Source organism: Salvelinus alpinus, chromosome 5 (assembly GCF_045679555.1).
Source record: "Salvelinus alpinus chromosome 5, SLU_Salpinus.1, whole genome shotgun sequence".
In the NCBI taxonomy this organism is placed as follows: domain Eukaryota; kingdom Metazoa; phylum Chordata; class Actinopteri; order Salmoniformes; family Salmonidae; genus Salvelinus; species Salvelinus alpinus.
The window spans coordinates 72156927-72184396 of record NC_092090.1 but is presented as its reverse complement, the minus strand read 5'-3'; the positions used below and the strand labels follow the sequence as shown (position 1 = coordinate 72184396).

The 27470-nt window shown below is 43.9% G+C and overlaps 1 protein-coding gene across 1 annotated transcript in view; it reads right to left on the bottom strand.

Annotated features, from left to right (window-relative positions):
• The window catches only part of dnah10 (dynein axonemal heavy chain 10), a 48050-nt gene that overhangs the window by 13700 nt on the left and 6880 nt on the right, over positions 1–27470 (bottom strand). Inside the window, exons 17-57 of the mRNA XM_071403078.1 lie at positions 27223–27339; positions 27004–27106; positions 26715–26893; positions 22555–22766; positions 21236–21392; positions 20848–21081; positions 20463–20585; positions 20120–20353; positions 19701–19924; positions 19313–19582; positions 19020–19203; positions 18771–18905; positions 18485–18637; positions 18062–18250; positions 17784–17930; positions 17303–17494; positions 17020–17138; positions 16738–16896; positions 12707–12842; positions 12127–12249; positions 11888–12019; positions 11150–11366; positions 10906–11025; positions 10575–10720; positions 10257–10409; positions 9840–10100; positions 9552–9724; positions 9338–9431; positions 9043–9210; positions 8661–8849; positions 8280–8451; positions 7957–8160; positions 7789–7869; positions 7449–7646; positions 7124–7285; positions 6756–6930; positions 2244–2425; positions 1457–1593; positions 1048–1265; positions 401–622; positions 112–259 (exon numbers count right to left, since the gene is read on the bottom strand). Of these exons, the coding sequence (XP_071259179.1) occupies positions 112–259; positions 401–622; positions 1048–1265; positions 1457–1593; positions 2244–2425; positions 6756–6930; positions 7124–7285; positions 7449–7646; positions 7789–7869; positions 7957–8160; positions 8280–8451; positions 8661–8849; positions 9043–9210; positions 9338–9431; positions 9552–9724; positions 9840–10100; positions 10257–10409; positions 10575–10720; positions 10906–11025; positions 11150–11366; positions 11888–12019; positions 12127–12249; positions 12707–12842; positions 16738–16896; positions 17020–17138; positions 17303–17494; positions 17784–17930; positions 18062–18250; positions 18485–18637; positions 18771–18905; positions 19020–19203; positions 19313–19582; positions 19701–19924; positions 20120–20353; positions 20463–20585; positions 20848–21081; positions 21236–21392; positions 22555–22766; positions 26715–26893; positions 27004–27106; positions 27223–27339 (6942 nt within the window). The remainder of the gene's footprint in view (positions 1–111; positions 260–400; positions 623–1047; positions 1266–1456; positions 1594–2243; positions 2426–6755; positions 6931–7123; positions 7286–7448; positions 7647–7788; positions 7870–7956; positions 8161–8279; positions 8452–8660; positions 8850–9042; positions 9211–9337; positions 9432–9551; positions 9725–9839; positions 10101–10256; positions 10410–10574; positions 10721–10905; positions 11026–11149; positions 11367–11887; positions 12020–12126; positions 12250–12706; positions 12843–16737; positions 16897–17019; positions 17139–17302; positions 17495–17783; positions 17931–18061; positions 18251–18484; positions 18638–18770; positions 18906–19019; positions 19204–19312; positions 19583–19700; positions 19925–20119; positions 20354–20462; positions 20586–20847; positions 21082–21235; positions 21393–22554; positions 22767–26714; positions 26894–27003; positions 27107–27222; positions 27340–27470) is intronic.

Here is a 27470-nt window from a genome sequence, read left to right as displayed (position 1 = left end):
TCAATCACATACAGTATAAGAATAACATCCAGTAAATGACTTCCAGTAATTTGCAAATGTAAAAGAATAATAGTTAGATCCTGTGAAGTCAGCTGATAAAGTTAGCCGTACCTTGAGGTTGAACTTCTCCTCCTTCTTTTTGATCCAGTTGAGGGCTTGCTGTTGGGGGTCGATACACATGGGAAAGCGGCTGGCCCTGGTGGTCAGAATCCCGTTCTGGACTGACAGCTCATCTGGAGGAAGGCCCTCTGACCCCCATCTACAACACAGACACCTTTACTCTCTCTCTTCCTCTCACACAGGGACGGAAACACACGCATTAAAAAAAACACACTCACAAATGCATGCATGAATGCATGTACGCACACACACACACCAACACACACGTACAGTCTCTGACCTGCTGATCTCCACCTCGTCGGTCAGTAGGCTCTCCACTCTGAAGGGCTGGCTGAGAGGGATGCCTCTCTCCAACACATCCTTCTCCCACACATCAAACACCATCTCATTCCTGAAGTCCCAGCTGAATGCCCCCTCGTAGCTCAGGAACGCAGCACAGATCAGGCAGTCACCTAGGAGACGCACACGACGCTGCTTCAACTCCTCCAGGTCATCTGTCCATCTGGGAAGAGGAAGAAGGAGAGGAAGACGAGAAGAGGAGGAAGAGACAGATACAGAGATGGTAGGGCACAGACGTCATTTCAATGTCAAGTTTTGGTTTACATTTGGTTGAGTTGTCAACTAATGTGAATTCAACAAAACATTTCACCATGTCATTGGATTTAGGTTAAAAGTTGGGTGAAATGACATGGAAACAATGTTGATTCAAATATGGTCCACAGCCTTCAATTGGCTGCAAGTCATGCTGACGTTGATGACTTTTTGCAAATCCAATCAGTTTTCCACGTTGATTCAACATCATCACATTGAATTTTTTTGTTGAAATGACATGGAAACAACGTTGATTCAAATACGGTCTACAGCCTTCAACTGGCTGTAAGTCATGCTGAGTCTGTGTGTATATGCACTCCACCGTGCTGTCCTCACCGCTCATTCTCCGAGCCCAGGCCTGAGATGAGTTTGTCAGCAGCAATCAGCCTCCTCTCCATGACCTCAGCCTCCTCCTGCAGCAGCTGCTTCTCCCCCATGGCAGAACTGTACTTGTCCCCCAGCGCCCCCAGCTCCCTCTGGATGGTCCCCAGCTCATTCTGAATACGCTCCAGCTCACGCTTGCTCTGGAAGAAGTTCTTCTCTAGGCGTGCCACCTGCAACAGACAGCTAGGGGGGTTGAAACGCCACTAACACAACACTGCTCATTCTTAAAGGCTGGTGCCATTTAAATGGCATGGGCCATGTTCTGGATAGTGTTATGCCTATAACATAAACAAAAGAGATCCATGACTATGGCACTTCCCCTGTGCCGATCAAAGTCATCACATTGCCTGGATCACGTTACCTTCTCTCTCTTGGGCTTGATCTCCCTGGCGACGTCACAGTAGCCCATGACAGCCTCCACAAACTTGAGCATCCCAGAGCCAGCCTTACTGATGGCCTGCATCTCTTCAAAGCTGGTGTTCAGGTTCTTCAAGAAGCCTGGCCAGGGGAAACACAGGGCAATAGAGTGAACATATACAGGTAACTGCCAAAATAAAGAAAACACTTGAGTAAATGAGGCATACAAAGTATATTGAAATCAGGTGTTTCCACACAGGTGTGGTTCCTGAGTTAACTACGCAATTAACATCCCATCATGCTTAGGGTCATCTATACATATGTCCAGTTGCCCATGAGTTTGGCTACCATGGCTAGAAGAAGCCACAGGGGTCTCAAAGGAGCATAGGGGATTTAGAGTGTGTGTGCGTCTCAGTCACCACTCACCTGATCTCAACCCAATTGAACACTTATGGGAGATTCTGGAGCCGCGCCTGAGACAGTATTTTCCTCCACCACAAACACCAAATGATTTCTTGTGGAACAATGGTGTCGCATCCCTCCAACAGAGTTCCAGACACTTGTAGAATTTACGCCAAGGAGCAATGAAGCTGTTCTGGCGGCTCATGGTGGCACAACACTCTATTAAGACACTTTATGATGGCGTTTCCTTTATTTTGGCAGTTACCTGTATCCATGTATTTGCTATTTGAGGGCTCATACTGCATATTAAAGTTGCATTACGGATAAAGTTAGACCTATTGTTGTCCTGTTTTGGTGTGAAAACCACAGGACTAAAGTGGCCTACCTACCTCTGACAGTCTTGACCTGGCTGGGGTTGATGGCATCACAGTCCATCTCCATCAATGCGCGCAGGAAGTTGCCCTCTGACATCATGCTCTTGGCTGACTTCCAGCTGATCTCCTTCTGGCCTCGCATCACCAGGATGCACTCACACACCACCTGCACCTGTTTGGGCGGCTTGGCAAATGATCTGCAAGACGAGCGGACAGAAGCACAACCAAAGAGACAGGCACAGGAAAAAAATTATCAATGAACATGAATGGAGCTCTAGGGCAACAACTTTTGTTAAAGCTGGAATCCGCATAAGGTGAAACAGCGCCACTGTATGACGTAGCGCCTTGGTTATTATTTTCTTTTGTTGATGAAAAAGAGGAGAGGAACATCTGGCATCATGGTAATTTAGAAAAAAATCACGCATGTAATGATGTCTGAGGGAAAAAACTGTGTTCGTTGTCTAAAATAACTTCTTTGTTGTTGTAATATCACAAATTGACGTGGCAGTTTCCCCAATTACGAATTGCTGCTTTAAAGGAGTCGAGCAGGAAAACAATCTAAACCAGAAAATATTTGTTTCGTTTCTATTCATTGGCTAATCCTACACCTCTCCAAGGGGGAAATATACAGTGTCTCAACACAGCACAGCAAGATCTGTAAAACAGGATTTACAGTGTCTTCAGAAAGTATTAACACCCCTTGACTTTTAACACATTTTGTGGTGTTACAGCCTGAATTAAAAATATATTAAATTGAGATTTTGTGTCACTGGCCTACACACAAAACCCCATAATGTCAAAGTGGAGTTATGTTTTTCGAAATGTTTACAAATGAATAAAAAATGAAAAGCAGAAATGTCTCGAGTCAATAAGCATTCCAACCCCTTTGTTATGGTAAGCCTAAATAAGTTCAGGAGTTCAAATGTGTTTAACATGATTTCTGAATGACTACCTCATCTCTGTACCTCACACATACAATTATCTGTAAGGTCCCTCAGTCAAGCAGTGCATTTCAAACACAGATTCAACCACAAAGACCAGGGAGGTTTCCAATGCCTCGCAAAGAAGGGCACCTATTGGTAGATGGGTGAATATAAAAAAAAGCAGACATTGAATATCCCTTTCATGGTGATGTTATTAATTACAAGTTGGATGGTGTATCAATACACCTAGTCACTACAAAGATACAGGCGTCCTTCCTAACTCAGTTGCAGGAGAGGAACAAAAACCGCTCAGAGATTTCACCATGAGGCAATGGTGACTTTAAAACAGTTATAGAGTTTAATGGCTGTGATAGGAGAAAACTGAGGATGGATCAACAATATTGTAGTTACTCCACAATACTAACCTAAATGACAGTGTGAAAAGAAGGATGGCTGTACAGAATAAAAGTATTCCAAAACATGCATCCTGTTTGCAATAAGACACTAAAGTAAAACTGCAAAAAATGTGGCAACAAAAATGAACTTTTTGTCCTAAATACAAAGCGTTATGTTAGGCGCAAATCCAACACAACACTGAGTACCACTCTTCATATTTTCAAGCATGATTGTGGCTGCATCATGTTATGGGTATGCTTGTCATCGGCTAGGACTAGGACATTTTTTAGGATAAAAATAAACAGATTAGAGCTAGCTAAGCAAAATCCTAAAGGAAAACTGGTTCAGTCTACTTTCCAACAGACACTGGGAGACAAATTCACCTTCAGCAGGACAATAACCTAAAACACTAGGCAAAATATACACTGGAGTTGCTTACCAAGATAACATTGAATGTTCCTGAGCGGTCTAGTTACAGTTTTGACCTAAATTGGCTCAAAAATCTATGTTAAGACTTGAAAATGGCTGTCTAGTAAGGATCAACTAACTTGACAGAGCTTGACGAATGTTTTAAATAATAATGTGACAATATTGTACAATCCAGGTGTGCAAAGATCTTTGAGACTTACCCAGAAAGACTGGGTGATTCTAACATCAAGATACAGTTGAAGTCTGAAGTTTACGTACACCTTAGTCAAATACATTTAAACTCAGTTGTTCACAATTACTGACATTTAATCCTAGTAAATATTCCCTGTTTTAGATCAGTTAGAATCACCACTTTATTTTAAGAATGTGAAATGTCAGAATAATAGTAGAGAATGATTTATTTCAGCTTTTATTTTTTTCATCACATTCCCAGTGGGTCAGAAGTTTACAAACACTCAATTAGTATTTGGTAGCATTGCCTTTAAATTGTTTAACTTAGATTAAATGTTTCGGGTAGCCTTCCACAAGCTTCCCACAATAAGTTGGGTGAATTTTGGCCCTTTCCTCCTGACAGAGCTGGTGTAATTGAGTCAGGTTTGTAGGCCCCCTTGCTCGCACACACTTTTTCAGTTCTGCCCACAGATTTTCTACAGGATTGAGGTCAGGGCTTTGTGATGGCCACTCCAATACCTTGATTTTGTTGTCCTTAAGCCATTTTGCCACAACTTTGGAAGTATGCTTGGGGTCATTGTCCATTTGGAAGACCCATTTGCGACCAAGCTTTAACTTCCTGACTGATGTCTTGAGATGTTGCTTCAATATATCCACATAATTTTAAATTCCTCATGATGCCATCTATTTTTTGAAGTCCCTCCTGCACCAGTCCCTCCTGCAGTAAAGCACCCCCACAACATGCTGCTGCCACCCCCGTGCTTCACGGTTGGGATGGTGTTCTTCGGCTTGCAAGGCTCCCTTTTTTCCCTCCCTTTTTTTCCTCCAAACATAATGATGGTCATTATGGCCAAACTTCTCTGTTTTTGTTTCATCAGACCAGAGGACATTTCTCCAAAAAGCACAATCTTTGTCCCCATGTGCAGTTGCAAACCGTAGTCTGGCTTTTTTATGGTGGTTTTGGAGCAGTGGCTTCTTCCTTGCTGAGCGGCATTTCAGGTTATGTCGATATAGAACTTGTTTTACTGTGGATATAGATACTTTTGTACCTGTTTCCTCAGGCATCTTCACAAGGTCCTTTGCTGTTGTTCTGGGATTGATTTGCACTTTTCGCATCAAAGTACGTTCATCTCTAGGAGACAGAACGTGTCTCCCTCCTGAGCGGTATGACGGCTGCGTGGTCCCATGGTGTTTATACTTGCGTACTATTGTTTGTACAGATGAACATAGTACCTTCAGGCATTTGGAAATTACTCCCAAGGATGAACCAGACTTGTGGAGGTCTACAATTTTCTTTCTGAGGTCTTGGCAGATTCTTTTTGATTTACCCATGACGTCAAGCAAAGAGGTACTGAGTTTGAAGGTAGGCCTTGAAATACATCCACAGGTACACCTCCAATTGACTTAAATGATGTCAATTAGCCTATCAGAAGCTTCTAAAGCCATGACATCATTTTCTGGAATTTTCCAAGCTGTTTAAAGGCACAGTCAACTTAGTGTATGTAAACTTCTGACCCACTGGAATTGTGATACCGTCAATTATAAGTGAAATAATCTGTCTGTAAACAATTTTGGGAAAAATTACTTGTGTCATACACAAAGTAGATGTCCTAACTGACTTGCCAAAACTATAGTTTGTTAACAAGAAATTTGTGGAGTGTTTGAAAAACGAGTTTTAATGACTCCAACCTAAGTGTATGTAAACTTCTGACTTCAACTGTAAAATTTTAGTGTCATCAAGATATATTAGTGTTTTATTTTTCCTATTTTTTTTTTTTTTTATATATATATTTTTTTACAAATCTTAGAATTTTTGACATTGAGTATTTTGTGTAGATCGTTGACAAAAAATTATAATTAAATCCATTTTAATCCCACCTTGTAACAACAAAATGTGGAAAAAGTCAAGGGGTGTGAATACTTTCTGAAGGCACTGTATTTTCTTGGAGTGTTGAAATTGAGTTTTCTATGAATTAGGATAAGGATCACGGAAAAAAGCATAGGTCACACTAGGTTCATACTTATATCCTCCTTCAACAGATGGATTAAAAACTCGAAACGTATTCCCAGTGAATGTTTTTGAAGTGTGGGAATGACGTATTTGATTTGTGTTTTTTTATATATGTTTTTATTGATTTGTGTCTAACCAAAGCTGCCTTCACTATCTATGAGGTTAGTGGTCTGGACCAGGTGTGTTCAGTTCAGTCCTGCTCCTGGGGGTCTGCTCTGTGTAAGCTTTAAAGCCACTGAGTAACTTGTTCCATTAATCAACATAAGACATTTCCCAAAATCACCATCTGTAATTTTCCTATGACAACATTTTCCTATTTTCCAGAGAGCCAAGGGCCGGGGAAGGGGCCAGATGACAACGTGACACTCCATCAGGACCAGACTGCTGACTCCTGGCCCAGACTGTCTGATCTGTCTGATGAGTGTAACCACTACATTATGGGTGCCTCCCAAATTACACTCTATTCCCTATATAGTGCAGAGTCAAAAGTAGTGCACTATATAGTGAATAGGGTGCAACCTCTGTTTAACTTGTGGGACACAAAACCAACCAGGTGGGTGCAGTGGAGCACAGAGGGGGGAAGGCAGGGAGGGGCACCTGATCTCAGTGACGTCAGACTTGTCCAGGCTCTGCAGGGCGATGCGGGCTGCCTCCAGAGCAGGCAGGGCCTCAGCCAATGAGCTCTCAGCATCCCTCTTCTCCACAGCGATCACCTTGTTCTGCTCCTCGATCTCCTTGGCTTTGTCCTCCGCCAGCTTCTTCTTCTCCTCAGCTACACAAGAAGGAGAGTTGTGTTTACTTGTACAGCGAACTTGTCTAAAGGCTCTTCCCAAATGGCACCAGATTCCCTATATAGTGCATTACCGTATGAGCCCTGGTCATAAGTAATGCACTAAATAGTGAATAGGGTATATGGAAAGGGTTACATTTGGAACTCAGCCTAATGCTGTGTTGACTGCACTGACCCACGGTGGTGTTGGTGGCGATCTCCTGCAGTAGGATCTCACAGGCGGAGGATTTCTCTGCTAGAACCACCTTCTGCTCTGCCAGCTTGATGTTGAGCTCAGCCAGCTGCACACTGGCCTCCTCCAGCTTATCCAGACCACCCTCCAGACGCTTACACTGAGCTGGAACACCACGCGAGGGACAGAGGGAGACAACTTTACTATCTCTCACACACGCAGGCACACACACAAAAAAAACACAAATACCACTGCAATACAGCACAGCAGTAGCAGGGAAACCAAGGCTCTTTCATTAGGCTTGATATTTCTCCCACTCTGTGCTTACCCAGGATGTATTGGTCCTTGTCCTCCAGGAGGTTGGCGTAGGTGCTGATGAAGTCCAGGTAGTTCTTGGGGGTGACGTAGTTGCTGCGTCTGAGCTTCTGCAGGAACATCTTGCTGTAGTCACCCACCGAGCCATGCACCATACACACGTGAGCAATTACAGCTGCCGAGTGCCTCTCAGGGATCATCGGACTCTCACCTGTGGCATGACATTGATGGGTTCAGTTGCACCACTATAAAGCTTGTATAAACACCCTAATCAGAGTCAGTGATAAATGTATCGATTGTACAATTTTAGTACATTGTAGTGGTGGTGGAAGTGTGAATCTGTGATTCCATACCCAGGAAAGACTGAGCCACAGCATGCAGAGCCTGAGGAGGCCAGGGCAGGAACCAGTCAATACCAGTGTTGTTCACCAGCCCTGTGAGATAAATGAGACAAGGAGCAATTACATAAACTCTTCAGACAGTCGACAAAGCCAAGTGAACGGTAGTGAAGGGTTGTGTACCTGGGAAGTTCCTGCAGCGTGTCCTCAGGGTGTCTCCCACAGGGGACATTCCCAGGACAATGTGCAGGTTGTTGGCACTCTTGTTGACAAAGTACTGCCACACGCTCTCCTTGGACGGGCCAGAGCCCATCTTCATGGCCTCATCACGGAGCTGGTTCAGCACCATCTCTTTCTCATCATCTGGGAACAGAGCAGGGACCATGCCTGCACACACAAAGGGTTAGTCAGACTGGAGAATCTGGTCCAAAGTAGTACATTATCTAGGGAATAGGGTGGCATTTGGGATGCACACAATGTGAGCTGGTGTATGCTCAAGTTTTTACCCGAGGTGAGCATATTGTTGATGAGTTCCAGGAAGCCCTCCTCAGCCACATGGGCATCAGTGAAGAGGAAAACCGTCTTCTTGTCCTCAATGCCCAGCTTCAGATACAGGATCTTCAGGTCCTCACGGAGGTTGGTCTCTGAGTAGCCTCTGCTCAGTGTAATCTCAAACACCTGGAGAGGCAAACAACAGTCCATATAAGAAGGTATCTTTCTGGTGTCTCTTTAAAAGCCACCTCCTATATGAGCAGTAGCAGATGATGGATGTGTCTCAACTGGCACCCTATTCCCTATATAGTGCACTACTTTTGTCCAGAGCAAAAGTAGTGCACCATATAGGGAATAGGGTGCCAGTTGGGACGCAGCAGATGTGTCTGGCTGACCTCGCAGCCTGCGGTGAATGCGGCCAGCTTGGTAAGGGACTGCTTCCCGGAGCCGCCAACCCCCACCAGCAGGGCGTGGCCGCGGTCCATCCTGATGATGCGGTGCACTCTTGTCAGGTGCTCCAGGGCGTCGTCAAACAGAACCAGTTTCATCTTGGTCTTGTTCTCATTGTACTCCTCCAGGATCTCCTACAGAGCAGTGACAGGGACAGGTCAGCAACAAGACAAAGGCTTGAGACTGGGCAAACAGTAAAGTTGTGATATTTTGAACATATTGAAAAAAGGGTGCTGTTTAATTTTGCCTAGTACAGGTGACAAGGGGCAATTATAAATGTAAAAATCAAACAAATGTTTGAAAGTCATCATCCCAACTTCTGAGTACCTGGAACAAGGCTTTGGAAGCGTCATAGTCCTGTATGTCCTCATAGACACGTGGCTCAGACTCGTTGAGGGCAGTTCTGTAGTCACCAAACAGGATGGGGTCCCTCATGGCTGACTCCAAGTCTGACTTAAAGTGTTCATCTATCAGGTTCTTTATATGGCCCTGGACCTGAGACAACAAGACAGGGGACAGATGAGAATGGAAAACAAGTACAATATAGTAAGAGGAAGTTACTGTAAAGTCATTAATACATTTTTCATGATTAAGCAGAACAGAACCATGCAGATGAACGTACCAGGGCTTTGTCTATTTCATTGATGAGCCTGTCATGGAACACCCTCAGGCACTCGTTCCTCCACACACGCACAAACTGGGTGACTGTCAGAAACCTACAGAAGAGAAATGTTCAGAGACTAAACATGACACAACACTTAACATGAGCTTCTAGGTGTCAGCAACATCTTCTTAACACATGTTATTTAGATTCAACCGAGAGTAATGTTTCAGACCTCTCAGCATTGGTGAGGACCAGACCGTTGTAGACTCTGGACAGGTCCCTGAGGTTGAAGATGTAGTGGAACTTGGATGGCGTGGGCGGCAGGTCTTTGATGATGTTCTTGTACAGCTCCAGAGTGCAGATAGTCAGCTTGTCACACATCGTCTGGATGCACTCCTCAAACGGCTACGGTTTAAATGGTTAGAGTTTAATCAAGTCATTTCATACAATAATTAATGTGTGGTAATGCTGTTTTTCATGGTAACAGCTGCATCTTAAAATGTGTGACAGTGCGTCTCACCCTGGTGTGTCCCTTGAGGATGGAGGAGTAGATAAGATGGAGGGAGTCCTCGTCTGGGAAGGGGATGTTGAAGACACTAAAGAGGGAGATGAAGCGGGTGTCCACCTCGTTCCTCCCACCTCCTGCCTTGCCCATGGCTGCGATGAAGCCTAGGTCCTTCAGAACTTTGTAGTTCAGCTCCTTCCCTCTGTCATACATGCCTCCTCGGTCCAACAGCAGCTTCAGCAGGGCAATGGGCTGCTGGGTCCCATAATCATCCACCTGAGAGGACACAGGTACAATGACATACCAACATACAATCAACCAGACAAACAAACACGCTAACCTACATTAACACAGACACACACGTAAAGGATGAAGGTTGAGGGATGGAAGAGAGGGTGATGGGGAGCTAGAGAAGAGCAGGCAGGTACCTACCCTGGGCATGTTGAGGTCATCCATAAAGACCAGCAGTCTTTTGCCCATGGGAGGGCCGTATATCTCCTTGGTCCTTTTCTCCACGCTGGCCTCAAGGTTCCTCTGGAGGTCCATGGAGGTGGTCCGTGATGAGAAGTTGATGGTCAGCATCATCTGGAGACACAAAGAAGCAACATTAAACATAGTTAATACACATGGTGTACGTCCTAAATGGGCCCTGGTCAAAAGTAGTGCACTATATAGGGAATAGGGAATAGGTTGCCATTTCAGTGTCATGGGCTCTGTCTGTGTCTCTGTGACATCCTGTTGTAAACTCACAGTAGTGTCCATGTTGAGGTTCTTCAGGAAATTCTGAGTAGTGGCTGTCTTGGAGGTGCCAGACTCTCCCACCAGAACTACAGGCCTCTTGATCTTCACCATCTGCTCCAGTAGCCAACTGGCTCGCGTGGTGTCCACAGTAGGGACTGTAAGAGAGAGAGAAATGGAGATAGAGATTGAGAGAAATAGATGGAGAGAGAGAAGAGAGAAAAAGGGGAGGTTGGAAAATTAAAGTGAGGTTGGAAAAAAGGGTACATTTGGTATCTGTAGGAATCCAGTGGATTACTTATTTATTTGTTTTTTGCTGAGCACACATGCATTGATGCTTTACCCAGGATATCGATGAACTTCACATCAGGGCTGTGGACGTATTTGGTGACCAGGGAGCTCCAGGTAACCCACTTCTTCTTGGTCCCATCAAAATGGAAATCGTACAGAGTTGGCAGGTAACCTGTGTGAACGGACATCCCAACCATTCATTTTATGAATAACTTGTAGTTTTGGGTATTTAATAGCTGAATTCAAATTGAAGTATGACTGTATTTGACCCTTGGCTTGGACAGTGCCTCTCTCACCTGGAATCTCTCCAGGTCCAGCAAGAGCCTTCTCATCATGACCAGTGGTCAAGCTGGACAGTTTCTTTACAAAGTCATCAAATTTGGCCCTTCCGTTGTCCAGTAGGCATGCCCCCAGAGAGCAATACAGTGCCTCCAGGAAGAAACACTCTAGAACATCAGCATCATATACCTCTGTCTCCAGCAGGGCATCCAGCATCATGGACAACTGCGTCACCTGGACACGACAGACAGACAGACAGACAGACAGACAGACAGACAGACAGACAGAGACAGACAGACAGAGACAGAGACAGACAGACAGAGACACAGACAGACAGACAGACAGACAGACAGACAGACAGACAGACAGACAGACAGACAGACAGACAGACAGACAGACAGACAGACAGACAGACAGACAGACAGATAGACAGATAGACAGATAGACGTTATGGACAGGCATCATGAAAATGGACTATGGAACTAGAAATGTAGGGTAAGAAGTTTGCTGGATCCAATCTGAGGTAGGTGATACAGAAACTGATTTTGTTGCAGGAAATACTACATACCTGTTCATGCGATTCAATTTGGGTAAATATAATTAGCAACATGTTATAACACTCATGTTATACAGAAACTGATTTTGTTGCAGGAAATACTGTATACCAGTTCATGCGATTCAATTTGGGTAAATATAATTAGCAACATGTTATAACACTCATGTTATAACACTCAAGAAGGCCAAGCTGTACCAACCATGTTGAGATCTGTCTGAGGGACGATGGTCTTCAGTTTCTCCACCTGTTTGCCGTCAACAATACCCTCCACTATCATGTCGATAGTGCTGGGCACGTACTTTACAAACAGCTTCTCCAGGTGTGGTTGTTCCTGTCCAGGAAAAGACAAGCAAATGCAAGATGAGACATTTCAACATCAATTTTGAGAAGGCTGAAAGGATAACACCTTTATGCATTTTACTGTGTCATGCTCCTTACCTTTGGAGGTCTGTTGCTGACCCATTTCTGCCAGTAGGGAGTATAGCGAAGATTTTTGGGGTCCACAAACACCATCCCACAGCGAGAAACCGTAGCAGGGGAGGCATACTGCAGATCTCCAACCTACAACACATGATGGACAAATGTATTTACGATTCGCATTGAGAAATTCTTCAAGTGATAGTTCACCCAAATTACAAAATGACACATTGACTTCCTTACCCTGTAAGCAGTCTATGGACAAGGTATGACAAAAATTCATGCTGTTATTTCGTTTCCACATGCTAACATTTTAGAATTCGTGGCACAAATCCCCTTCAAGTTATGGGATCGATATAATTTTTTTTCACGCATCACGTCCAAATTTTTCACAAGTATCTAAAATTGATTGTGAAGCTCAACAAAGTCACTTATAGATGATTTGAACATGATGTGCAAAAAATGCTAACATGGGTCCCATGACTTGAATGGGATTTGAGCCACAAACGTGTGTAATTTTGTAATTTGGGTAAACTATTCCTTTAACAACTGTGCAAGTAAGGTGTGGTCTGAAGAGACTATAGTGATATTAGTGACAAACCTCAAATAGCATAGCACAGTGGTTCTGCAGGCGTATCCTCTCTCCATTGGCCAGGGTGAGCAGCTTATTATCATCCATTACTGAGTTCATGTTCTCCACCCACAGAGCATCCACATCCCCATCAAACAGGATGTACCTGTAGGTAAGGGTTCATGTGGCAACAAGAGAAATACAGTCAGGTCCCAAATTTTTGCCACCCTTGATAAAGATGAGCAAAAAATACAGCATAAAATAAATAATACAAATACTGTGCTTTATTGTATGCTAAAAAAAGGAAATCATATTATTTTATACTAATACAATTGCTCAGAAAAATAGATTTTGTTTAACAAGTAATATTTCCCCCCCCCAAAAAGATAGGGATCAAAATTATTGGCACCCCTGTTTTCAATACCTTTCCATACCTCACCCTGCAAGGATAACAGCACTGAACCTTTTTCTAAAATGTTTTATGAGATTGGAGAACACATTGGAAGGGATCTCAGACCATTCCTCCATAAATAATATTTGATATATACTTGATATCCATTGTCTGCGCTTTTGGACTACCCTCATCAATTCAAACCACAGGTTTTCAAAGGGGTTCAAGTCCAGAGACTGAGATGGCCATTGCAAAATGCTGATTTTGTGGTCAATTAATAATTTATTTGTGGATTTTGATGTGTGCTTGGGGTTATTGTCTTGCTGGACGATCCACTTGCGGACAAGTTTCAGCCTACTGGCAGAGGCAACCAGGTTTTTATCTAGGTACTGGGTAAAGTTCATACTGCCATAAACATTAACAAGGGCCCCGGGACCAGTGGATGCAAAATAGCCCCATAAAATTAAAGATAAACCACTATATTTTACAGTAGGTAATAGTATTCGGTTCTTTTCTGCTTGCGCATCCTTATTTCCTTACTGGTGTGCGTGGCCAAAGTGCTCTATTTTCATGTCCTCCAACAAATGTAAACGCCTGGAGTTTGCTAAATGGCATTGGCACTTGGATTGGAACTGGTACTATGGTCAGATGACATGAAAATAGAGCAATTGTATTAGTGTAAAATTATATATATTCTGTAGAATAATAGTGAAGACATCAAAACTATGAAATAACATATGGAATCATGTAGTAACCAAAAAAACTAATCATAAGACATTTTAGATTTTAGATTCTTCAAAGTAGCCACCCTTTGCCTTGATGATAGCTTTGAACACTCTTGGCATTCTCTCAACCAGCTTCATGAGGTAGTGGTCTGAGACCAAAGAGTTAAATCTTGGTTTTATCAGACCAGAGAATCTTGTTTCTCATGGTCTGAGAGTTTTTAGGTGTCTTTTGGCAAACTCCAAGCAGGCTGTCATGTGCCTTTTACTAAGGAGTGGCTTCCGTCTGGCCACTACCATAAAGGCCTGATTGGTGGAGTGCTGCAGAGATGGTTGGGCTTCTGGAAGGTTCTCCCATCTCCACAGAGGAACTCTAGAGCTCTGTCAGAGTGACCAGCGGGTTCTCGGTCAACTCCCTGACCAAGGCCCTTTCCCCCCAATTTCCCAATTTCTCAGCTCTAGGAAGAGTCTTGGTGGTTCCAAACTTCTTCCATTTAAGAATGATGGAGGCCACTATTTCCTGGGGACCTTCAATGCTGCAGAAATGTGTTGGTACCCTTCCCCAGATCTGTGCCTCGACATAATCCTGTCTCGGAGCTCTACGGATAATTCCTTCGTCCTCATGGCTTGGTTTTTAATCTGACATGCACTGTCAACTGTGGGAACGTATATAGACAGGTGTGTGCCTTTCCAAATCATATCCAATCAATTTAATTTACCACAGGTGGACACCAATCAAGTTGTAGAAACATCTCAAGGATGATCAATGGAAAACCAGGATGCACCTGAGCTCAATTTCGAGTCTCATAGCAAGGGTCTCAATAATATGTAAATAAGGTATTTCTGTTTTTATTATTAATACATTTGCAAAAATGTATAAAAACCTGTTTTTGCTTCGTCAATATGGGGTATTGTGTGTAGATTGCTGAGGAATTGTTATTTATTTAATCAATAAGGTTGTCTGTCACTTAACAAAATCTGGAAAACGTCAAGGTGTCTGAATTCTTTCCGAAGGCACTGTATATATATATATATTTTATAAAAAATGTATTTCACCAGGTAGGCCAGTTGAGAACAAGTTCTCATTTACAACTGCGATCTGACCAAGATAAAGCAAAGCAGTGCGACAAAAACAACAACACAGTTACACAAACAAACGTACAGTCAATAACACAATAGAAATATCTATGTACAGTGTGTGCAAATGTAGAAGAGTAGGGAGGTAAGGCAATAAATAGGCCATGGAGGCAAAATAATTACAATTTAGCATTAACACTGGAGTGATAGATGTGCAGATGATGATGTGCAAGTAGAGATACTGGGGTGCAAAAGAGCAAGAAGATAAGTAACAATATGGAGATGAGGTAGTCGGGTGTGCTATTTACAGATTGGCTGTGTACAGGTACAGTGATCGGTAAGCTGCTCTGACAGCTGATGCTTAAAGTTAGAGAGGGAGATATAAGACTCCAGCTTCAGTGATTTTTGTAATTCGTTCCAGTCACTGGCAGCAGAGAACTGGAAGGAAAGGAGGCCAAAGGAAGTGTTGGCTTTGGGGGTGACCAGTGAAATATACCTGCTGGAGCGCATGCTACGGGTGGGTGTTGCTATGGTGACCAGTGAGCTGAGATAAAGCGGGGCTTTACCAAGCATAGACTTATAGATGACCTGAAGCCAATGGGTTTGGCGACGAATATGTAGTGAGGGCGAGCCAACGAGAGCATACAGGTCGCAGTGGTGGGTAGTATATGGGGCTTTGGTGACAAAACGGATGGCACTGTGATAGACCGCATCCAGTTTGCTGAGTAGAGTGTTGGAGGATATTTTGTAAATGACATCGTCAAGGATCGGATCGGTAGGATAGTCTGTTTTATGAGGGTATGTTTGGCAGCATGAGTGAAGGAGGCTGTGTTGCGAAATAGGAAGCCAATTCTAGATTTAATTTTGGATTGGAGATGCTTAATGTGAGTCTGGAAAGAGAGTTTACAGTCTAACCAGACACCTAGGTATTTGTAGTTGTCCACATATTCTCAGTCAAAACCGTCCAGAGTAGTGATGCTAGTCGGGCGGGAGGGTGCGGACAGCAATCGGCTGAAGAGCATGCACTTAGTTTTACTTGCATTTAAAAGCAGTTGAGGCCTCGGAAGGAGTGTTGTATGGCATTTTTTTTTTTTTACCTTTATTTTACTAGGCAAGTCAGTTAAGAACAAATTCTTATTTTCAATGACGGCCTAGGAACAGTGGGTTAACTGCCTGTTCAGGGGCAGAACGACAGATTTGTACCTTGTCAGCTCGGGGATTCGATCTCGCAACCTTTGAAGCTTGTTTGGAAGTTTGTTAGCACGGTGTCCAAAGAAGGGCCAGATGTATATGGTGTCATCTGCGTAGAGGTGGATCAGAGTCACCAGCAGCAAGAGTGACATCATTGATATATACAGAGAAAAGAGTCGGACCGAGAATTGTACCCTGTGGCACCCCCATAGAGATTGCCAGAGGTCCGGACAACAGGCCCACCGATTTGACACACTGAACTCTATCTGAGAAGTAGTTGGTGAACCAGGCGAGGCAGTCATTTGAGAAGCCAAGGCTATTGAGTCTGCCGATAAGAATGCGGTGATTGACAGAGTCGAAAGCCTTGGCCAGGTCGATGAAGACGGCTGCACAGTACTGTCTTTTATCGATGGCGGTTATGATATCGTTTAGGACCTTGAGCGTGGCTGATGTCCACCCATGACCAGCTCGGAAACCAGATTGCATAGTGGAGAAGGTACGGTGGGATTCGAAATGGTCGGTGATCTGTTTGTTAACTTGGCTTTCGAAGATTTTAGAAAGGCAGGGCAGGATGGATATAGGTCTATAACAGTTTGGGTCTAAAGTTTAGCATTGGATATAAAATACCTAGAAACGTCAGGTTGAATTCTACAAGGGAATGGTAGTGACATGGTCTTTACCTCCTCTCCTTTTTGTCAGTGGGCTTGTTGATGTCTCTGAAGATGTTGGACAGTATCCCATCAGTCCAGTCACGGGTGACAGGGTCCAGAATGCCGTACACCTCGATGACACTCATGGCTTTAGGGTTCAGGCAGTAAAGCTTGGTCACCAAGCCTAACCTGTAGGCATGAAAACAACCACAATTATGAGGGCTACTATTCCTAAAAACACTCTCCGTTGAACGCTTTGAGAAGCAAGGCTGTTGTGATGCCAGCTGTCACAATGGTCTGAGAGGCACTGACCTGGTCTGGGCCTGGCACAGAGTGCTGATGACCACTGACTTGCCTCCACCTGTGGGGCCCACCACCATAGTGGTGTGTCTGGTCATCATGGTCTCATACATCTGCACCACCTTGTCCACCTAAACACCACAGACACTCAGCATTAGAAACAGGGACTTATCAACATCTTCACTTTCATGTGTAGAAATAATAATTTGTCATCTTTCAATGCGGATGGACATTTTCACAAAGTTGCCTATGCCCTGAGATTTAAAGTTTAGACAGAGAAGGGTAGCCAGGGCACCTGGTTGGACAGGATGAGGTATTTGTTCTCCATCAGGGTCTGCTCCACAGCATCATTGAAGCTGGGGTAGCACACACGGGGGCAGTCAAGCCCTGGGAACAGGTCTGAGATCAGCCCCAGGAACAGAGGCACATCCTCAAACACAAACTTAGGCAGGTTCATGTCCCGCAGGGCACGCATCAACACCACATCCTGAGAGAGAAAAATGGAGAGAGTGGGTGAGGAGTAGGTGAGGAAGGAGAACGGGAGAGAGAATGAAAAAAAAACAGAGGGATAGAGAAAGAGAGTGATTGGGTGGTTTTATTTCATTGCCCTTGAAGACATAAAAAAAAAATATATTCAAAAATGTCTTCAAGGGCAATGAAATAAAACCACCCAAAACTTCCAGAAAATCATAAATGCTCTCTTTGTCTCCTTACTGTAAGTACAACACATAGGAATCGTATCACAGTGGACTTTGCATAATTTCACAGGTCTTTACCTCATTGAGGTCTGGTGAGCCTCTCTTCAGTTCTCCAGCCATTACTAACACAGATTTCAGAGCCCGCAGGCCAAAGTCATAGTGGAACTGCTTAGACAGCTGCTCCCTGGCCAACTTGTACAGCACCGTCATCTTCTTGGCCAGAATCTACATTCAAAGGAAGATGACTAACTGAGTGAGTGTGCGTCTAACAATGTCAGACAACACTTATCTATAATATTGTAAGTGTGTTTTTGTGTGTGTGTGTGTGTGTGTTGATGAGAGGATGTGCTGCTCACCTTAGCCAAGAGGAATCCCTCTGAGAAGAGCATGATCTCACAGATCATCTGCAGGTCAGGGACGATGACCACCACAGGTCTGAACAGGGCTTTGACTGACTCAGGCAGCTCTGTGCGTCCAGCGTAGCCAGGGTTCATAGTAATGAATATGCCCATGCGGTCGTCCATGCTGATCTCCTGGCCCTCAAACTGACACCCACAACACATAGAGGGTACTGAGTTAAAATCGTCCTGAGTCAATGTCACCAACAGTCTTGAGGGAAAACATCCTAAAACTGTTATTACCTTGCTATAATGTTCTGTAGCAATATTTTGTGATTACCTACTCAAATTGCAAGGTTTTAGTATCACCCTCTCCCAATCCAGAACTGTCCAGGCAGTCTCCAGACATCTAAGAGATGAATGTGTGTCATAATAACTTACATGGAACCTCTTGAGGTGCAGGATGAGAGCGTTGCGGATGGTCTGGATCTGGGAGGAGATGACAGACAGCACAGAGGCATCGATGCGGTTGAACTCATCAAAGCAGCCCCAGGCACCACACTGGGCCAGGCCAGACAAGATCTTCCCCACAGCCTGGACACAGAGGAGGGGGAAGACAGAGGAGAGGAGAAGCATGATAAATTAATACATGAGGTAAATAAATAAACTATTTATGTGGACTACAATAGAGGAAATAAAGCTTTCATTTTGGCGTGAGGGGCGTCACCATGTAGTCCATGCCCTCTCCACAGTTGGTGACCACACACAGGAGGCCCAGAGCCTTGGCCAGGTCCTTGGTGGACTCTGTCTTCCCCGTTCCAGCTGGTCCTGCGGGGGCTCCACCCAGGTACATGGACAGGGCCTGAGGCAAGCACAAACACAATGGTAGTTACAGTTAGACAAAATCATTCACCTTCATCATTCAACAGTGTATAAATACAGACTGACAAAGCTTTCTGAGGTTCAGGTATTGTACTTGTGTGAGGGTGAGGTAGATGCGGTCAGTCAGCGGGGTGATGACCAGACGACCATTCAGTCCCATGTACTCATAACCATAGGAGAAAGCAGCACTGCACTGGCGCACAAACAGATCATCGGGCTCCCGGTCCCAGTAGAACCTCAGCTGGCTCTCCCACTCAAACTCACGGGCATCCATTATACTGCATGAGAGAGAAATGAGGAGAAACATCATCTAGTTTTCATCTGAAGTCATATGTCACTACATGCAATACAGTAAGTGTAATAACAAAGCACTATGTTGTTCCCTACCTGTCCCGGACAAAGTTGTCCACAATGTCCCTGGCATGGACGTCGATGATGAGGACAGTGTTGATCTTGCTACGGTCGTTCTTCTTCATGGGCTGAGTGATGCGTGTCACCAGCTCGTCTATTTGCTGGTGCATCTTCTTGGCGTAGTTCTTCAGCGCTTGCTTGTCTCCCTTCTTCACCTTCTGGAAGACGTCCTCCACCTCCCAGGTCCACCACACCTGGTTCCCAGCCAGCACCACCATCCCCTGGTACAGCAACATCCAGTCAATCCTGAGGGAAACACACACTATGGACTGGTGCCGCTGAATATTTCACTGGCATCTTACACACAGACAAAGTTTTACTTTGAAGACAGGAGTAGGTCCGTGTGTTTCTGAAACACACTAACCTGCCCCTGTCTTCACAGTAGCGGAAGATGGCTTCCTTGGTGATGAGTCTGTTGGTCCTCCTCATCTCCAGCAGTACTCCAGTCATCCAGTCCTCCACCCGGCCCTCAGCTGGCACCGGCCGCTTCAGGTCCATCACCTCTCCCTCCGCAGACACCAGGGCCCCAGCCACCGTCTCCCCGTTACCCCCCACGTCAAACCGCAGAGACGCTATGTTGTCATACATCTGGGTGGGAGGAAAAAGGGAGAGAAAAGGCTACGTTAACTCCACACACTTTAGGAACCAACTTTTACCAAAGGAAAAGAGCAGGTCTACAAGCACCCGTGCTTAAAATCGTGAGCAAGAAAAGCCACAAAGATGACTACACCTTTGATCACCTGAAGAGAACCATCTCTGGCCTGTTGTGACATGCTACAGTACCTTTATTATGTGCTCCTGGACGCAGACAGGGTCGCTGCTACCCAGGATGCTGAGCAGCTCGTCGTCGGAGATGAAGAAGAAGCGAGGGAAGGCGTTACGTTTGGAGTCCAGGTAGTCGTTGAGACTCTTCTGGCAGCGCTCCAAACCATCACTCAGACTCTGCAGGTCAGTTAGCCGGTTGGGTACCAGACAGCACCTCTTAATTCCCGGGTCCTTCACTGTATCTGTCATAATCTAGAGCAGACCATGCAAGCACACAAAACTAGGTAAGACAATACCGTCTAAAAGCATTACGTGTTGTGTTTAATTATGTTCTAATAGAAGTGGGAGTCAAGTCAATCACCTTTTTGAACATTTTGTCAATGTTGTCAAATTTCTTGGCTTCCTCAGGTAACTGAGAGCGGATATCCCCTCCAATGAAGATGCTCTCTAGGTACATCCACTTCCGCTGCACCAGCATCCAAACCTTAGGAGATGCCATATAATTTCAGCACAGATCCTATATGGATGGTTACCATTATACTCAACGGTGGTTTCAAAGGACAATGAGCTTGTGATGAGAGTTGTATGCAACAGTATTTGAACTCTTCTGTGAACTAGGACCCAAAGGTCACTGGTTGTGTCCCAAAGGGCACCTTATTCCCTACATAGTGCACTATGGGCCCTGGTAAAAAGTAGTGCACTATATAGGGAATAGGGTGCTATTTGGGATGCACACATTGACTGACCTCTATGACTTCGCTGATGAGGGACAGGCTCTTCTCCCACTGTTGTACGGTGGCCAGGAAGGGCCCTACGAAGCGGCTGCCTGCCATACTCTGAAGGTTCATGGCGTTGTCATCCAGGTTCTGCAGAATCTCGTCCACCACCCCCAGGATAGAGCCACGTTCCTGGGTGCCTTTGAAATAGCGCTGCACACTAAACTTCATATTCTCCCAGGTCTCCACCACCTCCTTCACTCCCTGTACACACACACAGATACCCATTATCTAAACATAAATGACATATAAACTCAATGTTTAGTTAGTGATACTGACCATACAATGTTGAACACACAGCAAAGAGAAGTGTACAATTACAGCTTTGTGTGATGAAATAAAAGTCCTAAAGGCTTGCCTTCTCAATGCTGAGCTCTTTGACAGCTGAGGTGACAATCTCACCGATGACATTGCCATACTTGTTCAGCTCCATGGCGAACATGTTCTCTAGAGTGAAGGTGTCTGGATTCATCTCAAAGCTGGTGTTAGTCCTCTGCATCAGCTCCCTCCAGTGTCTGAGGGGGATCAAGGACAAACAAACATTCACATACTCTCTGTATAAATAAATACATTAAAACCACATTCACTTCATTTGTCTGTAGTTTTTTCAGGAGGTATTTTGTTGGCCTTCATTTATGTGCTCTCTGACACCTGGAGTTGCATGGCAAATGGTCCAGGAACACAAGGAAAGCACAAAGGACAATGCTCAAAGACTAGTTAGCCCTTCCCCCTCTGAGGGGCCAAAATGTATCTCTCTGTTACAGTATCCAGAGGACTGACTATTGAATGAGTGACAGAATAATATTACATTATCCATGTTTGGTATCTATCTGAAACGTGTTCACTGAGGATAACTCTGATGCTATCTATATGAATGATGATCTCTGTGGTTACTTGTATCTGTACAGGGTGAACTTTGTCTTCTCAGGAATTCTGTCTTATTTACATTGGTCTCTGTCTTATTTACATTGGTCTCATCCCCCACACACGCCTTTAAATGCTGTGACACACTGTGGAGATTGGCCATGGGAGTGTTTACGTTACTGTAAACTTGGTATCGTTTGATTGGTCAATGATGGTTGGTTTTAGGTTGAAATGTACACTTTCAGATGTTATAAATGGAATTAAATGCCTTTGTTCTCGCTCTTCTCCTGTATCCAGTCCATGGAGGAAGGTTGTATGATCAATTCTCATTTCCTAGGCTTCTAGGCCTCTGGCCTAATAGGCATCCCTTTGTTCATGCTTTGTCTTATAAGTTAACCTTAGGCTCTACAGTATATGCCTAGAAGTATGCTTTGTAATGCTTGTTAATGTTTTATAACTTACGCTTTATGCCTTGTATGTGAATCCATTCATTGTACAATTTTAATTAAATATCTGCCTTTGATATAGACAATTCTAAGACCAATTCTTGCGAGTCAACGTCAACTCATTGCCTAATGCTTGCATGTATATTTTAATTATCTTTATGGAGTCAGATAAACATTTTAATTGGCTAATTGCCTAGTCTTATTATGAGTCTGATGTGATGTATATATAATATCCTGTATATACACATATCAAATATTACTTCCCACTACAGTCATGTGATTGTTATAGGGCCTGTGTGTTGATATCAGGTTCTGTCACCTAAACATCCTACTCTCTAAGTCCACATCCATAGGTGATTAGGCGTACCTGTCTCTGAGGGCCTCGTTCTTCAGGTCCAGAAGGAGAGGCAGGGACTCTTTGAACTCCTTCATGCGTCCCTCTAGGAAGAAGGACACAGGCAGGGCCCGCACATCTTTAGGCAGCTTCCTCAGACTCTTAATGAAGCTCTCAACGCCCTCCTGCAGCAGCTGGATGTTCAGGTTCACCCACAGAGTCTGGGACCACTCCGTCTTAGCTGCCTGAAAGACACACATGAGGCAACACACATAAAGGCAATGCACACAGAACTCTAGAAAACATTGGGTCCATACTTAAAGTTAAACAGGTTCTCACGCACAAAATGCATATCAGCCAATTAAAATAGTTGATTTACTAGCATATGACCGAACGTTAAATTTTAGCTTGTCCCATCAGACAACATGGTACAAGTTAGCCCTATGCTAACTTCACCAGGTGGAAGTGATTATATCCTAGCACAACTTCTGCTTCAGCCTATCAATGATCTTAGATTTTCTATCCACCAACAAATGGCATTTCTTAAAATTGGTCGATCCTGCCCACTAGAAGGATATGTTAAACCTACAAATTCAAGGTTTACTTGTTTCATTGGTCTGTAACAAAATGTTGTGTGCCAATATTGCACTAATGCATTCTTGACTAAGCTACTATCTACTACTAACGTTAGACAACATTTTCCTGTTTTCGCATATATGACAATTTCATTCACATCCATGTGCTTTTATGGTGTTAGGTTCTAAATAACAGGGTAAAAACTGACAGACAACTATAAAGAGCTCAAACCAAGTTAATTCACCCAAAGGGTCAGACAGCTGAACAGACAAAGACATGTTCCCACCAGCACAAATATATATACTCCAATTTAGGTGAACTCCTCCTTCCCTCTAAACATTACATCTTTATTGCTAGGCAGGAAGTTAAGTGATGTGGTTAATAAACTGTTCCTTCTCCCTTACTGTGACCTGACCTCGACCCCCATTCCTCACTAATCCACAGCTCTACACCCTTATCAGGGACCGCAACCATGTGATTACCTTTCCCTCACACAGTAAGATTCCAATCCCCTGGCTCATATCCAACCTTAATTGACTCCACCATATACATTCCTCCTACAGATAACCATTAACTTCTGGTGTGTGTAACAACCATACTGTGGCCCTTCTCCTTGCCATAGGATACCTGATGTTTAACAATATTTCAAGTTTAGAAGTCAGAACCCATCAATGGAAAAAAAGATAAATGAGGTCCTTACAAGAAAGCTTATTATACATCGTTAAAAAAACAAAGAGCCTTATATATTTGTCAAATCGCAGTTCTCATCACTTCTAGGTGGAACCCACTACTAAAGTGGTTGACTCATAATTGATAGTGCTTTTTAACAATGGGTTCGAGCCATCCTCGCATGAAGCATTTTTGTTGAGGAAAAATCTGTTCAATGTTGGTCCTTGATGTTTGATTCAAAAGACATGTGACAAAGGGGGTTATTATAATAGTGCAAAACTATAAAACATTGTAGGCCTGCATGTAAGTATAGCATACATGAGAACATACTAATGACAGCCAAGTGTCTTACTACATTTAGAGTTGATTTAAGATGCAATACTGCCACCTGTAGGATGATAACAAGAGTGCAAACTATTTCTACTGTACAGTCGTGGCCAAAAGTTTTGAGAATGACACAAATATTAATTTCGACAAAGTTTGCTGCTTCAGTGTCTTTAGATATTTTTGTCAGATGTTACTATGGAATACTGAAGTATAATTACAAACATTTCATAAGTGTCAAAGGCTTTTATTGACAATTACATGAAGTTGATGCAAAGAGTCAATATTTGCAGTGTTGACCCTTCTTTTTCAAGACCTCTGCAATCCGCCCCGGCATGCTGTCAATTAACTTCTGGGCCACATCCTGACTTAATGCAGCCCATTCTTGCATAATCAATGCTTGGAGTTTGTCAGAATTTGTGGGTTTTTGTTTGTCCACCCACCTCTTGAGGATTGACCACAAGTTCTCAATGAGATTAAGGTCTGGGGAGTTTCCTGGCCATGGACCCAAAATATCGTTTTGTTCCCCGAGCCATTTAGCTATCACTTTTGCCTTATGGCAAGGTGCTCCATCATGCTGGAAAAGGCATTGTTCGTGACCAAACTGTTCCTGGATGGTTGGGAGAAGTTGCTCTCGGAGGATGTGCTGGTACCATTCTTTATTCTTGGCTGTGTTCTTAGGCAAAATTGTGAGTGAGCCCACTCCCTTGGCTGAGAAGCACCCCCACACATGAATGGTCTCAGGATGCTTTACAGTTGGCATGACACAAGACTGATGGTAGCGCTCACCTTGTCTTCTCAGGACAAGCTTTTTTCCGGATGCCCCAAACAATCGGAAAGGAGATTCATCAGAGAAAATGACTTTACCTCAGTCCTCAGCAGTCCAATCCCTGTACCTTTTGCAGAATATCAGTATGTCCCTGATGTTTTTCCTGGAGAGAAGTAGCTTTTTTGCTGCACTTCTTGACACCAGGCCATCCTCCAAAAGTCTTCGCCTCACAATTGAACCGCTCTCCTTGAAGTTCTTGATGATCCGATAAATGGTTGATTTAGGTGCAATCTTACTGGAAGCAATATCCTTGCCTGTGAAGCCCTGTTTGTGCAAAGCAATGATGAGGGCACGTGATTCCTTGCAGATAACCATGATTGACAGAGGAAGAACAATGATTCCAAGTACCACCCTCCTTTTGAAGCTTCCAGTCTGTTATTCGAACTCAATCAGCATGACAGAGTGATCTCCAGCCTTGTACTCGTCAACTCTCACACCTGTGTTAACGAGAGAATCACTGACATGATGTCAGCTGGTTCTTTTGTGGCAGGGCTGAAATGCAGTGGAAATGTTTTTTGGGATTCAGTTCATTTGCATGGCAAAGAGGGACTTTGCAATTAATTGCAATTCATCTGATCACTCTTCATAACATTCTGGAGTATATGCAAATTGCCATCATACAAACTGAGGTAGCAGACTTTCTGAAAATTTATATTTGTGTCATTCTCAAAACTTTTGGCCACGACTGTAGTTCCACTTTGGATCATCCTTCTCTAGTGAAATAACACTTAAGACAAAGCAGATGATTATAAAAATGCGTGTAAAATGTCGGCCTACTTTTAGGCGTACACGTCCATGTAAGATATCCTATGCAACCAGATTTGTAGGCAATAGCAGTGTGTTTGTGTGCAAGGCTGAAATTGAATGAATGTTCCTTTTCAACACACTAACCCACAGGTGTCAAACTCATTCCACGGAGGGTCGAGTGTCTGCGAGTTTTCGCTCCACAATTGTACTTGATTGATGAAATAAGATCACTAATTAGTAAGGAACAACTGAAAGGATAAACCAAAAACCTGCAGACACTCGGCCCACAATGGAATGAGTTTGACACCCATGCACGCACTAACCCAATAGGCTACATATAAATCTATATTTCAAAGGGGGGGGACGACTAACGTGAGATTCGAACTCTTGCCAAAATCTTCGACTATGAACTTTACAGAGACAGCAATTTGACCAGTCAGTCAAAGACACGTGATAGCCTAGTTGCTTAGATCAGAACGTGCTGTTGGACTGAGGTATGTTAAAGATGCTTCCATGAACAAGTGTTGGAACATGTCCAACTACGTCTAGGATTTTAATTGGCTGCAGAAGCTGTGCCACGATGTAACCATGCCACCTGGTGAGGTTAGAAAAGGGCTAACATGTACCATGTTATCTGATGGGACCAGCTACTATAGAGTACCACAATATGAGTCATAATACCCATAAAACCTAGATGTCAAACAGGGAATGGTTCCAATCGTTTTTCCACCATTAATTTTTCCCATAGGGGATTTTAGAAACACTTAAAATAAGGGCTGTGATTTGTGTAGGCTTACCCTGGCGTGACGTTTTGATAACCGTGTAAATCACAAGGTGACTTTTATCAATATATTCGTCTTTATTTCCACTGTGAGGCTCTATATGACTTTCTGTCACATGCAAGTAAATCAACCATTTTAATTGGTTGATACACATTTTGTGCATGAGAACCTGTTTAACTTGAAATGCTTGCTTATGTTTGTAAGTTTGGCGCCATTGTGTTCTCTACTACACAAACACACACTGTACTCAACCCACAAACTCGTACCTTCTGAGACTTGTAGATCTCGTAGATCTGTCGCAGGCCCTTCATCTCCTTCTGTACGTTTTGCAGCTCTGTGTACATGGTGATTGGCAGGTCAAAGAGCTTCTCTGCATTGGCCAACTCTTGACGTCCCGCCTCTATTTTGGCTAGTTCTGTCTCATAGGTCCCCATCACTGTCACTCCTACACAGAGAATGGGAAAAGACAGGTCCAGTAGAAAAACATTAAATCACCCAGTAAGCAGTGATGGGGCTGTTAGGACAGTCTGATGGGAAGGGGGTCAAGTCACTTACCTTTCTCCAGGTTGTCTCCCACAGCTCCAGGTCCATGCATGTTGAAGCTCTCTGCAAAGATGGTCAGCTCCTGCTTATACGTCTCAATCTGCTCCTTAGTAATCTGTGAAACAGGGGAGAGGGGATGTACATTTTGGGATGAGGATCAAAATGATAGATATAGGTGAGACTGTGATGGTAAAGTTAGTGTTGGTCGAGGTGTCGTGGCGTCTGTCTCACCTCAGTGAAGGTCTTCTTGACCCGTCCTAGGCTGCGGTCCACCAGTCTGGATTCTTCAAACAGATCACTCCACAGGCGGCCGATACTAGCCGACAACTGCAGCTCCTCCTCCGTGGCCTGCAACACACACAGGGATCCACACTCAAACGGGGTACAGCAACACAATAAACTCAAGAGAGAAAACTATACGGACTTACACTCAACAGACAAATAACGAAGAGACAATATACAGACACTCGAGTAATGTA